This window comes from Zootoca vivipara, chromosome 1, assembly GCF_965207765.1.
Source record: "Zootoca vivipara chromosome 1, rZooViv2.hap1.1, whole genome shotgun sequence".
Taxonomy (NCBI): domain Eukaryota; kingdom Metazoa; phylum Chordata; class Lepidosauria; order Squamata; family Lacertidae; genus Zootoca; species Zootoca vivipara.
In genome coordinates this window covers 126380139-126394265 of record NC_142582.1, presented here as the reverse complement: position 1 = coordinate 126394265, position 14127 = coordinate 126380139, and the positions used below count along the sequence as shown (strand labels likewise).

General features: G+C 47.2%; 1 protein-coding gene across 6 annotated transcripts in view; it reads left to right on the top strand.

The window, feature by feature from the left end:
- The window catches only part of SYT16 (synaptotagmin 16), a 72850-nt gene that overhangs the window by 16506 nt on the left and 42217 nt on the right, over positions 1 to 14127 (top strand). For 5 of the 6 annotated variants that reach the window (XM_060271382.2, XM_060271379.2, XM_060271365.2 and 2 more), the window contains one exon: positions 7303 to 7886. The exons of the other annotated variant lie outside the window; for it this stretch is intronic. In XM_060271382.2, the coding sequence (XP_060127365.2) occupies positions 7394 to 7886 (493 nt within the window). In that variant the 5' untranslated portion in view covers positions 7303 to 7393. The remainder of the gene's footprint in view (positions 1 to 7302; positions 7887 to 14127) is intronic. 6 annotated transcript variants of the gene reach the window in all.

The following is a 14127-nucleotide window of genomic DNA, read 5'->3' as shown; positions in this document are numbered from 1 at the left end:
TTGGCCACATTTGCACGTCGCACAAAAGAGCCAACGTTTAGCCAGGATGGAGAACATTTCCCACCTCGGGCCCAAATGATTAGCTCAGATTCCTGTATTGCAGGAGACAAAGGTGCCGGCTTCTGGAGGCTGAGGCAGTTCCCCCCCCCCAGTGTTTTTTTTGAGGGGTGGGTTCAGAGGGTGTTTGGCTCCACCCCCTGGCTCCTTACAGTGTTAGGACATCCCATCAGTTCTCCTCAATCAATTTGAGAAGATGGCACCTCTGGGCAGGGGGCTTGGAGTAGGGGTCCATTTGGACCCCTTCCAATTCCACAGGTGTATGATTCCAAGGGCCACATTTCCCTGCGGGAAACCTTCCAGGGTCCACATGCTGCTGCTGGTGGGGGGGGGGGGCAGAGGTAAAAGTGGGTGGAGCAAAAAAACGTAACGGCAGATAAAGAGGTCTGGATAATGGCATTCAGCGCCTGGGCTCGAGTTTCCTCATGTTTATGTTTTTATGTTTTTACATATGCTGCAAGCTGCCCAGAGTGGCTAGGGAAACCCAGCCAGATGAGTGGGGTATAAATAATAAAATTATTATTACTATTATTACTGTGTCATGCAGAAGCTGGAATGATCCCATGCATAGCTGCCAAGTCTCCCGGTTTTCGCTGGATACCCCAGATTTTAATCCGTTTCCCGCTGTTATCCCGAATAGAAAAAAATAGTGTTTTTAAGTGTCAGGTGTAACTTCAGCCTGAACACAGCAGAGTTTGCGCAGGTTTTTCCGGAAGCTTCTGGTGGTAACTTAAATGACTAGACATCTGGACGCAGAGTAAAACTATATACAGGATTTATTAAAATAAAGAAAATCCAGAGTTTCTATGTACAGCTTTAGAACTCAAAAACAAAGTAAAATAAATCCTTTCCTCTCTGTCTCTCTCTCAACCGATACAGCACCTCTCCTCCTACACTGACCACACTCACCACACCACGTACTGTGCTAGCTTTCCCTGATAACAGGTCTCAGTGCTGATCCCAACCAATGAGAGCGCAGTTACTATGGCAGAAGTAGACCTTGGCTTTCTGCCCAGTGTTAATTGCTTGTCCTAGAGTTGATTGTGTGAAGAAGCAATCTGATGGTTTCTCACGCTACTAATTTAGCAAAACCCGAACATTTCCTACCTGCCAGGGAGGTTCCATTTCGGGTGCCCCTCTGCCCATGTCTGGGCACCGGAAATTGGGCAGCGCCGGCACCGGAAGTTGCTTGTCCAGACATGCGTAGGAAGCGACTTCTGGTGCCGTGCCGCTGCTGATCCCGCATTTTTTCAGCGGGAGACTTGGCAGCTATGATCCCACGTGAGTCTCAGGCTTGCACAAATTCTCCAGGAAGAGGACTCCCGACAACATTTTGCTTCATTTCTACTGGATATTTTGATTTATTTATTTTTGCATGCAAATGGGGGGCGGCGGCGGGTTGTGGTTTATAACAAACTCAGGTTCGTTTAACCAAGGCTTGGAGTTGACTTGCTTTGAAAGTGACCAGAGTATTTTATAAGCCCCAACCAATGACAAGCCGAGAGTGTCATGGAAAAAAAAAGCAAGGCTAAAGTTGTGGACCAGAGGGGGAGGCAAAAGGGAGGCATCAAGGGCAGGTGGGGCTCACTTCGGCTCATTCCAGCTTGTGAACGCCACACTAAACCATGGCTTACTGTGACGTGCCGATGCAGCCATTAAGTTTGCTTTGACAATGATGAGTCTTACGAGAATAAATGGTAAAATGTCATAATAATGCTGGAATAATAATTCCTATACAGTGGAACCTCGGTTTATGAACACCTCGGTTTATGAATTTTCGGTTTATGAACGCCGCGGACCCATCTGGAACGGATTAATTCACTTCCCATTACTTTTAATGGGAAAGTTCGCTTCAGTTTATGAACACTTCAGTTTATGAACAGACTTCCGGAACCAATTACACCCATGCTTTGGGTTAAGTACGCTTCAGGTTGAGTACTCTGCAGACCCGTCTGGAACGGATTAATCCACTTTCCATTACTTTCAATGGGAAAGTTCGCTTCAGTTTATGAACGGTTACTCCGCGGACCGTCTGGAATGGATTAATCCACTTTCCATTACTTTCAATGGGAAAGTTCGCTTCAGTTTATGAACGCTTCAGTTTATGAACAGACTTCCGGAACCAATTGTGTTCATAAACCGAGGTACCACTGTATTTTATTCTTATCTTCTGGGGGTGTTTATTGGATGCGAGGCAGCAGCCACCTGGGAAATTGATGGTGTCTCCTTTTGGGTGCTTTCTCCTTGGTGATGGCGGTTCTCCTTCCGCTTCTTTGGCATTGGGAAGTAGGGTTAGGTTTAGGGTCAATGTTGGAGGTAGGGTTAGGGTTGGAGGTAGGGTTAGGGCTAAGGTTGGTCAGATCAACTGCAGGGTTTCCAAAACTTGGGTCTCCGGCTGTTTTTGGACTACAGCTCCCATCATCCCTGACTAGGGACGATGGGAGTTGTAGTCCAAAAACAGCCAGAGACCCAAATTTGGGAAACCACGATCTACTGGGAAGAGTTACTTGGACTCGCTAAGGCCTGAGCTGTTTGGTTTCTTTGAACAAAGAGTTAACTACGCTGATCGCTGATGCTTTGAGAGTTGTTGCTGACCTGACCCTGGCACCTGGTAACCTGGGAATTGCAGGCGGTGAGCTCAGCTGGGGGACAGACGGACATGTCTTCATGGCGCCTGGGGTGGGCGCACCAAAATGCGCCCTCGAAAAAACTGTGCCCCAGGGCAATGGTTCCCTCCCTTGCTTGCAAACTAGCATTTGGTTGGCAGCTGTAGGAACAGGATATTGGATGAGGTGGGGCATTGGCCTGATCCGGCAGAGCCATTTTATATTCCTATGCCATGAGGAAGGCCAGCAGTTGGGACTGGGAAGCAGTACAGGGAAAGGCGTCCCTGCTCCTTCCCCTCTCATGGATCCGTACCCGTTTCCAGAAATGTGAGGGGAGGTCTTGCATTGCGTGGCTTGTGGGGCTCACGTTAGGTTCCTTTTGTTTTGTTCTCCGCCACGCTCTCAGTGTTACACAAACACAGATATCGCTCTGTGTTGAAAAGTTCCCTTGGTTGAGAGCGTTGCAAAGTCTTTCTTTCTCCTGACAAGTATTGCAATGCGAGGGCCTTTAAAAAATAAAGAATAAGAATTAAATGACAGCATCTCTCCTTCGCTGCGCTGTGGGCGTCGGCGCTTTTTGGAACTGCCACAGACGGCGGTGCAAACATATATTTACCAAAGCTTTTAAAAAATGTGAATTATTAATAAACAGGGTAGGTTTTAAAAACTGAGGAAAGTGGGAGGAAAAGGGGGGGGGCGGACTGAGAAGACTTGCCTGCACGCTGTTAGTGATTTGCATTTGAAAGTAATTCTTACATGATTGACAAGTAAATCCTTTAAAATGTGGTATTTATAATGGAAAGGCTCTTATTGTCTCAAACCACAGCCTGTACTGTGGGAGAAAGATGGCATTTGTATTATTGTAGCCTTGGTTGTGTGTGTAGAGAGACAGCGCTGCTACTTATGAATTATACTGGGAAATTCAAGTAGGAAACAGTTTTTCCTTTTTGCTAAAATGGGCAAGGTGATGTCAAAGCTACTTAGAACATTTACCTGTTCGCTCTGTTGTAATGGATGTACCAAGAGGAAGAGGAATTTGCCCCAAACAGCCTTTGTGATCTTGCACGCCCTTGCATGTATAGAATCATAGAATCTTCTTCTGCCTGTCCCGAATCTTCCAACCTTCAGCTTCATTGGATGATATCAGGTTCTCGGATGATGAGAGAGGAGGGAAGAGTTTCATAGAATCATAGAACCGTAGAGTTGGAAGAGACCACAAGGGCCATCCAGTCCAACCCCTGCCGAGCAGGAAACACCGTCAAAGCATGCTTGACATATGCCTGTCAAGCCTCTGCTTAAAGACCTCCAAAGAAGGAGACTCCACCACACTCCTTGGTAGCAAATTCCACAGTCGAACAGCTCTTACTGTCAGGAAGTTCTTCCTAATGTTTAGGTGGAATCTTCTTTCTTGTAGTTTGAATCCATTGCTCCGTGTCCGCTTTTCTGGAGCAGCAGAAAACAATCTTTCTCCCTCCTCTATATGACATCCTTTTATATATTTGAACATGGCTATCATATCACCCCTTAGCCTTCTCTTCTCCAGGCTAAACATACCCAGCTCCCTAAGCCGTTCCTCATAAGGCATCGTTTCCAGGCCTTTGACCATTTTGGTTGCCCTCTTCTGGACACGTTCCAGCTTGTCAGTATCCTTCTAGAACTGTGGTGCCCAGAACTGGACACATTACTCCAGGTGAGGTCTGACCAGAGCAGAATACAGTGGTACTATTACTTCCCTAGATCTAGATGCTATACTCCTATTGATGCAGCCCAGAATTGCATTGGCATTGTATCTTGAAGGAAATTTCTGAAACTACAAATCGAGTCTGGGGGCTACATTTAGGATGCAATGGGCACTGGCGTAGGAAGCTGCTCGGGTACCCGGCGCGGCAAACATGATGCACACCCGGGAGTGGGGCGTTGCTACATAGTGCGCATGCGCAGCGCCGCTACATACAATGTAGCAACACTGCACATGCGCGCTACATAGTGGGGTGCCGGTGCCGCTGCTCGCACTGCCCCCCAAAAGACAGAGCTGGGAGCGGGCCGCCCCTTCCGCTCCCCCCTTCCTATGCCCCTGGCGATGGGGCGCCCCCATTTGTTCATCCACCTCTACTGCTTTCACATATCGAAAGGGAAGACTTTGGTAACGAAAGGGTGTGCAGTTTGTTGTTGTTGTTTAGTCATTTAGTCGTGTCCGACTCTTCGCGACCCCATGGACCATAGCACGCCAGGCACTCCTGTCTTCCACTGCCTCCCGCAGTTTGGTCAAACTCATGTTGGTAGCTTCACGAACACTGTCCAACCATCTCGTCCTCTGCCGTCCCCTTCTCCTTGTGCCCTCCATCTTTCCCAACATCAGGGTCTTTTCCAAGGATGCTTCTCTTCTCATGAGGTGGCCAAAGTATTGGAGCCTCAGCTTCATGATCTGTCCTTCCAGTGAGCACTCGGGGCTGATTTCCTTCAGAATGGTTAGGTTTGATCTTCTTGCAGTCCATGGGACTCTCAAGAGTCTCCTCCAGCACCATAGTGCAGTTTAGGGGAGCGAAATCTTCCCTGCTTTGCATCCTCCACTCCAGCCCCTCCCAGTTTCCTCCCAGTCAAACTCACTTCTGGTATTTGAACCAGATTAGGGTGGAGGAAATGGGCTACAGTGACAAAGCGCTAGGAGGCGAGGTTCAGGCAGGGGAAAACGTTCGCCCATGTGCAGCTTTGGGAAAAAGATTTATAGCCCCTGTCACTGTCAGCGGGGCAGATCTGTGAACAAGGTTTTCCCAACCCAATGCCCTCCATATGTTGCTGCTCCCATCCCCCTAATGGTTGGCCATGCTTTCTGATGGGAGTTGTAGTCAAAAGCACCGGGATAAGGAAGGCTGAAATAAATAAAGGTGGGTGCTTCTGCCATATCCAGTTGGTTCTGAATTTCTAGGCCAAAAAGCCATACCTGCCAAGTTCCTCTCTGAAAAATAAGGGACTGGACCGGAAGTAGCATACCGGAAGTAGCGCAGCGGCCATCTTGGAACTGGGCGGAGCATGCTCAGAAGTGACTTTTGATGCTGCTGTGCCCAGTTCCAAAATGGCTGCCACACTAGAAGTCGCGCTGCAGCCATTTTGGAACTTGGCAGAGCAGCATCAAAAGTCGCTTCTGAGCATGCTCCGCCCAGTTCCAAAATGGCCGCCGCGCCAGAATAAACCGGGGAAAAACAAAAAAAAATCCGTTATTTCGGCTGGGGACAGCCGGAAAAACGGGGGTTTCCCGGGGGAAATGGGAGACTTGGCAGCTATGCAAAAAGCTCATTCAGACATGTATGTTTACATACCCTCCAAGGGTCCCGGTTTTCCAGGGACAGTCCTGGAATTACGAAAGCCATCTCGGTTTCTGATTTGATCCTGGAATGTCTCTATTCCCCCTGGCAGTGCTGCCGAGCATTTATAGTTTCACGTCAGGGACTTCTAGGTTAGTCTCAGTTTGTTTCACTCTCTTTGTATAGAATTTGGCATTAGAATGACCCGTTCCAGAGATTTTCACGGCTTCTGCTCGCTTTTCCGTTTTTGCAACCGTTGTCCCCGTGACTGTCTTTTTTTTTGCTCCTCTCCTTTTATTTTTTTAAAGGCCTCAGAAGCAACGGAGAACTGCAATTAATTGTTGCCGTTCCTTTTCCTCCAAGGCAAAGCGCGTGTTCTTAAAAGGGTTGGGATAAAAGCGAAATATAAACACGAGTATGATTAATGGGAAACAATTATTTGGTGGCGAGCCACTTTGTTTCGGATTCCAAGACAGTTTTATTTGAAATTATGGGGAACTTCATACCAGAGGATTAGAGTACGGCGAGTGTAGCAAAAACTGGCTCAGCTGGCATGAAAAGGCATTATGCGGTTGAGCCTTAGGTTCCTCCCTTCATGTGCCCAGAGTCAATCCCTCACTCACTGATCAATGCAAACCATAATTTGCTGTTACCACCAACCTAGCAACCTGTAATTTGCACCCAACCTCCATACCAGAATTTAAAACGATGGTTTGCAGGGTAAGTGCAAACCCTAGTTTATTGGTTGGGACGCAGCGGCAAACTATTGCTTCTGCTAAACTGTGGCCTTCCGATTACATCAGGAGAGGAGGAAAGGTCTTGATCACCCTTTGACAATCCTCTGCTGGCCACATGCCAGGAATGGGTGTGGCTACCCTGCACATGGCACTCGCAAACATGTACACACATGTATAGGCACATGCAGACAGCCCAGCCGATCAACAAACTGTTGAATGGGGAGTGTACAATTTACATCCCCATCCATCTGCTGTGTTCAGTGGGGGGAATTTAAACCTCTGCATCCACCCCAACATTGCCTGCTTTATTGTTATTTGGGGAAGCTGTAAACATGGTTTGAACCATCCCTTGCGTTACCTAGTTATAAATTAACTTTTGACATTCATCCTGTGCTTTCGGTTTGGCGGATCCCTGGTTGTGTGTTGCAAATTTGGGTGAAAGCATTCTCTCCTTCTGGTTTGTGGCGTGTGGATACTTCTCCTTTCTCTTTTCTGTACTCTCTTTCTCTCAGCTTGGATGATTTTAGTAGTTTAACAAAGAGGTTAAAAGAGGGGGGGCAGGCAATCTTTTGATAACCTTTTGCAATGCTTATTCTGTAGCTCACAGACCTCTGAGTCTGACATGCTGGCAAAGATGAACAGCTGGAGTTTATGACCCATCACTTTACTTGTTCATGGTGTGCCAAAAAGCATGTCCTCCCAGGATGTCCAGAGTTTCTTCCAGCCCTTGTCCTCATGGATGTCTCGGGTCTATGAGGCTGTCCAAGAAGCAGGAGACTCCATATCTTCTTCCTTCGCCAACCTGGGAAGCAAAGCGGATCGCCATCCCACCGAAGAAGGAGACGAGGGCTTAGAAGGCAGCAATGACGGGTCTTACGAACGTTACTCTGAAGCTTCAGACGATGGGAGCACCTTTAGCCAGGAGAGCGGAGAATCTGATGACTTCTCATCATCTGCTCATGACCCTACTTCTCTGGAGTCTTCCTGTGCTTCAGACCTGGGTCTTCGTTGGCACGAAGGAGGCAAAAGCAGCCCCACCTTCTCAGATCAGTACCTCAATGATGATGATCCCTTGACATCCCATGGGCTCTATCCAAGCTACAAGGGCTACCAACTTATGGAAACCATCCCGGAGGAAGAGGAGCATTCCAAGCAGAGTAAGAATCTTCTACGTAACTGTGATGGTAAGTTGGTGTCCTCCTACATGATAGCAGCCCTCTTTGTTTTGCACCCACTCTCCAAGAAAAACATGGGATTGCTGCCCCAACAGGGCGATCCCTTTCAGGTTTCTACCACATGACTTCCTGTTCTTACACAGTGAATTTCTCTCCCTCTACTTTATATCATTGGCTGGCAGGGAAATACATGGTGTGATGACATCGGGACGTGGGGCAGGTTATGTCAGAAGTTAGGAAAGCAGAGGCAGCCATTCCCCCCCCCCCACCCCAATCTCCATGCTCAGCTCCATACTTACTTGCAGATAATGCTTCGTAGAGGATAAAAGTTCTTAGCAACTCCTTACGGCCGATTATGGTACCCAGGGATCCCAGCTTTATCCTGTGCTAATCCTGCATCTGACAGCATTGGGGAAGAGATGCGTTCTGCATCACTGAAGCCAAGGATGTTAGTTGATCCAGAATGCTGGTTCTAAAATTAGTGGCAGTCATGCATCTTTATGCGTAATGTTAATTGACATTATTATTATTATTTTATTTTTATTATTTATACCCCGCCCATCTGGCTGGGTTTCCCCCGCCACTCTGGGCAGCTTCCAACAAATACTAAAATACAGTGGTGCCTCGCTAGACTAATTTAATTCGTTCCACAGGTCTTTTCTTATAACGAAAAATTCGTCTAGCGAATCACATAGGAATGCATTGAATTAAAAAAAAATTTTTTTTTTGCCCATAGGAACGCATTAATTTAATTTCAATGCATTCCTATGGGAAACCGCAATTCGCTAGACGAATGTTTCATAAAATGAATTCGTCTAGCGAGGCAACCTCCGCTCGAAAAATCCTTTCGTTAAGCGGAAATTTCGTTAAGCAGGGCATTCATTAAGCGAGGCACCACTGTACATTAAAATATTACAGATTAAAAACTTCCCTAAACAGGGCTGCCTTTAGGTGTTTTCTAAATGTCAGGTAGTTGTTTATCTCCTTGACCTCTGATGGGAGGGCGTTCCACAGGGCGGGCGCCACTACCAAGAAGGCCCTCTGCCTGGTTCCCTGTAGCTTTGCTTCTCGCAGTGAGGGAACCGCCAGAAGGCCCTCGGCGCTGGATCTCAGTATCCGGGCTAAACGATGGGAGTGGAGACGCTCCTTCAGGTATACTGGACTGAGGCCGTTTAGGGCTTTATTTTTATTTTTTTAAAATATTTTTATTAATTTTCCAATTAAAACCAATTATATCACATTCAATATTTCAAATTATACACATATATATATCAATCAAACCGAATGTTATGCCAAATCATCTAAAGAATTTTTTATTTGGGTTCCCATGCTTCAAGAAATTGGGAATTCCTCGCAACTGTCCACTGCCGTCTTTTTTCTAAAGTTCAAATCGTCCTCCAAGTTCATAATAATCCAGATCTTCCCCTTACAGTCACATCTATGAGGCCGTTTAGGGCTTTAAAGGTCAGCAACAACACTTTGAATTGTGCTTCGAAACGTACTGGGAGCCAATGTAGGTCTCTTAGGACTGGTGTTATGTGGTCTCGGCAGCGCTCCCAGTCACCAGTCTAGCTGCTGCATTCTGGATTAATTGCAGTTTCCGGGTCACCTTCAAAGGTAGCCCCACATAGAGAGCATTGCAGTAGTCCAAGCGGGAGATAACTAGAGCATGCACCACTCTGGTGAGACAGTCTGCAGGCAGGTAGGGTCTGAGCCTGCATACCTGATGGAGCTGATAAACAGCCGCCCTGGACACAGAATTAACCTGTGGCTTCATGGACAGCTGTGAGTCCAAAATGACTCCCAGGCTGCGCACCTGGTCCTTCAGGGGCACAGTTCAGGACCAGGGAGTCCCCCACACCCGCCTGCCCCCTGTCCCCCACAAACAGTACTTCTGTCTTGTCAGGATTCAACCTCAATCTGTTAGCCGCCATCCATCCTCCAACCGCCTCCAGGCACTCACACAGGACCTTCACCGCCTTCACTGGTTCTGATTTAAAAGAGAGGTAGAGCTGGGTATCATCCGCATACTGATGGACACCCAGCCCAAACCCTCTGATGATCTCTCCCAGCGGCTTCGTATAGATGTTAAAAAGCATGGGGGAGAGGACAGAACCCTGAGGCATCCCACAAGTGAGAGCCCAGGGGTCTGAACACTCATCCCACATCACCACTTTCTGAACACGGCCCAGGAGGAAGGAGCGGAACCACTGTATGACAGTCCCCCCAGCTCCCAAAGCTATATTAGAATATATTGGCAGAAAGTTGGATGGCTTAAGATATGTTTCCTGGCATCTCTATATCAGCACATGTCTTAGCCTTTGAGAAATTTCCACCATGACCCCTTGTATTGGTTAGCAGTGGGTGCATGCCTGTCGGGGGGGGGGGAGCTAATCAGAACTATAACATAACTGCCCCATTTGTTGAAATTATTGTATATGATCATTTATGAAGATTTCTTGGTTTCTTGAGGCTGGGTTTGTTTGTTTGTTGTCTATTTAGATATTTCTAAACACACACACTTTCATAAACAAATCAGGGTATAATATTAAAAACACATCACAATTACATCAATAAAACCACCCATAAGCATGGTTTGGTAAAATATTCACATTCCGAAGAACCGAGTTTTCAGAAGATCACAAAAAGAAGGTAGGGAGGGTGACCCCTTCTGTTCCTCTAGTGGCAAGGAGTTCCACAGGACACAGCTTGACATGCTAAAGACTCAGTCCCTGGTAAACACCAATTGAACCTCAGGGGCATGGGGGGCCTTCAAAAGTACCCCAGAATATCTCTGTGAATTGGATTGGAGCATAAGGAATCAGGCAGTCTTGCAGGTACGAAGTTGTTTGGGGTTTGTGATAATATCTTGAACCAGTTCTTAACTGCCACTGCAAATCCCCCTCCCTCCAATCTGTTGTGGAAATACCACGACAATTTTGATGCCTTTGTGAGTGAGTCCACAAGCAATGCCTGCTCTGTACATTCCAATTTAGAGATCAGACTTTGTTTCACAGCACCAAGATTCTCAGGACGCCTCTTTGCTGCAAAAACGCCACATGGGATGGGAAAACCGCATGCTTCTCCACGCACGAAATGCTGCTGAGGTCTTCAGGCCGCCTCTCAAGACGTACTTGCTCTTCTGCTGGAGGCATGAACTAAATCTTCCCCACGTCAGTTGGAGAGAGGACATGGACAAAGGGAAACACGTGTTGGCTGGTGAAGGAGAAAGCAAGCCTTGACGTCCCACAGGAAGTCCAATTTCTGGACACGGATTCTGAGACGGGATACGGATTCTCTCCAGGCAATTCGGACGTTTGTCACTTCGCAGTGCCTCTCTGAAACATTCTTGACATCTCTACAGCACACAGGGATCTTTTCTCCCTTGTTTTCTCTGCCTGTTTTCTCTGTGTTTGGTGCCAGGTATCTTTCCCACTGCTTCTTCTCTGCACGTATAAACCAGGGTTTCCTCAAACTTGGATCTCCGTCTGTTTTTGGATTACAGCTCCCATCGTCCCTAGCTAGCAGGACCAGTGCTCAGGCATGATGGGAGATGTAGGCCAAAAACAGCCGGAGACCCATGTTTGGGGGAACCCTGCCTTAACCATTAACATTTCATCCCATCCCTTCAGAGTTCTGGGCTGGGCCTGACTTCAGTGTGTCCCTCCATCCTAGTCTTGCTCCGGGAACAGTTAATCTGTTCCTTCTCCTGGTACCCACTCTTTGGCAACTCATTGACGCAAGATCTTCAGGGAGAATAGCGCTGGCCGCGCATTGAGAATTCCATTTCTGAGTGGAAGCGATCATGGTGGCGGAGGGGGTGGGGAGGAGTTGTATCTTGTTTTGATTTTAGAAATAAAACAAAGCGAGCAGATGGGCGGGCGGCCTGACATTCTGTGAAAGAAGAGAGAATCGATGTGTGTGTGTATCTCCCTCCTTCTCTCCCTCCCTCTCTCTCTCTCTCTCTGTGTGTGTTTTCCCCACCTAAACAATTTGGAAAAATTGCCTCGCTGCCTTTTCAGCTCAGTGAAATTCTGGGGTCCTTTTGTGCCGCTGCATTTTTTAAAAAACAAAATCTTTAAATGTTGCTTTCTTGGCTGTACGTGTTCTTAATGCACCATCTTCCTCCCCTCTCCCCAAAATATAATAGAAGCTTTTAAGGATAAATTGGCACAAAACAAGAGCGACACTTGAATGCTTTTTGTTGCCATAGAAGCGCTTCGGGCGGATGACAGAAGGGCCCTTTTGCTAATAGTAAAGTACCGGAAGAAAATAGACACTCTTCATTTAGCAGTTGCTGATGATGGAAGAGCAAAAAACCCCTTATGTTCTTATCCCAACATAGACTCTACTGTGTCTGCATATGTTACCTTGGTGGGGGTTTTTCCTCCCTCTGTGTAAAAGCAACAGGGAAAGTAGTGTCTTAAGAAGAAGATTATTGGGGTGGTGGGGGTGGGAATCTTAGCGGTTGAAGAAATTCATTTAAAGCACATCCAAAGTACTTTTAAAGTGCACTGCTCTAACCCAAAGAATACCGGGAACTGTAGTTTCCCCCTTCACAGAGCTATAATTCCTGTATACCTGAAGGAGCGTCTACACCCCCATCATTCAGCCCGTGACTGGGAGTGGCCGCCGAGACCACATAACACCGGTCTTGAAAGACCTACATTGGCTCCCAGTACATTTTCGAGCACAATTCAAGGTGTTGGTGCTGACTTTTAAAGCCCTAAATGGCCTCGGTCCAGTATACCTAAGGAGCGTCTCCCCCTGCATCGTTCTGCCCGGTCACTGAGGTCCAGTATTGAGGGCCTTCTGGTGGTTCCCTCATTGTGAGAAGTGAAGTTTCAGAGAACCAGACAGAGGGCCTTCTCAGTAGTGGCGCCCACCCTGTGGAACGCCCTCCCATCAAATGTCAAAGAGAAAAACAGCTACCATCAGATGTCAAGGAAATAAGCAGCTATCCTATTTTTAAAAGTCATCTGAAGGTTTAGGGAAGTTTTTAATATTTAATGCTGTATTGTTTTTAACACTCGATTGGGATCCGCCCAGAGTGGCTGGGGAAACTCAGCCAGATGGACAGGGTATAAATAATAAATTATTATTATTATTATTATTATTATTATTATTAATTCCCAGGATTCTTTTGGGGATGTGCTTTAAATTGTGTGTCGGGTGTGCTTTAAATACATTCTGTAGATCTCATCATGGGATCATGGAGTGAAGACTGGTGTAGTATTTGTATCATAGAATCATAGAATTGTAGATTTGGAAGGGTCCCCCAAGGGACATCATCTTGTCCAGCCCCCTGCGATGCAGGAATAGCAACTCATGGACACAAGAGCTTCAGGGCTTGTTTGGAAGCGCTTTTGCCTTTGCCCTGTGAGATCAAAACGTGGCTTATAAAATTGCACATGGTATGGGGAAAGTGGGACCCAGGTGGCGCTGTGGTTAAACCACTGAGCCTAGGGCTTGCTGATCAGAAGGTCGGCGGTTCGAATCCCTGTGACGGGGTGAGCTCCCGTTGCTTGGTTCCAGCTCCTGCCAACCTAGCAGTTCGGAAGCACGTCAAAATGCAAGTAGATAAATAGGAACCGCTACAGTGGGAAGGTAAACGGCGTTTCCATGTGCTGCTCTGGTTTGCCAGAAGCGGCTTTGTCATGCTGGCCACATGACCTGGAAGCTATACGCCGGCTCCCTCGGCCAATAATGCGAGATGAGCGCGCAACCCCAGAGTCGGTCACGACTGGACCTAATGGTCAGGGGTCCCTTTACCTTTACCTTTATGGGGAAAGTGGATGGAGAGAAACTCTTCCCTCCTCTCTCATCATCCGAGAACCTGATATCATCCAATGAAGCTGAAGGTTGGAAGATTCAGGACAGGCAGAAGAAAACACTTTTTCGCCCTCATTCTTAGCTAGGCTCTGGAATTTGCTCCCACAATATATAGTGAAGGCCAGCAGCTTGGGTGCCTTTATAAGAGGATTAGGCAAATTAATGGAGGGTGAAGCTCTCAATGGCTGCTAGCCACAATGGCTATTTTCTGCCTCCACTATTTGGGGGCCGTTTGCCTCTGAATACTGTTTACTGGGAATCAGAAATGGGGAGAAAGTGCTGCTCCTCCCAGGTCCTGCTAGCAGGGTTCTCCTGGGCATCTGGTGGGCTTCTGTGTGATGCAGCAGCAAAAAAAAAGCTAATGTTTTTCTAGGCTGCTTCCACAGAAGTCTAGTGCCCAGATCAAGGGATGTCATAG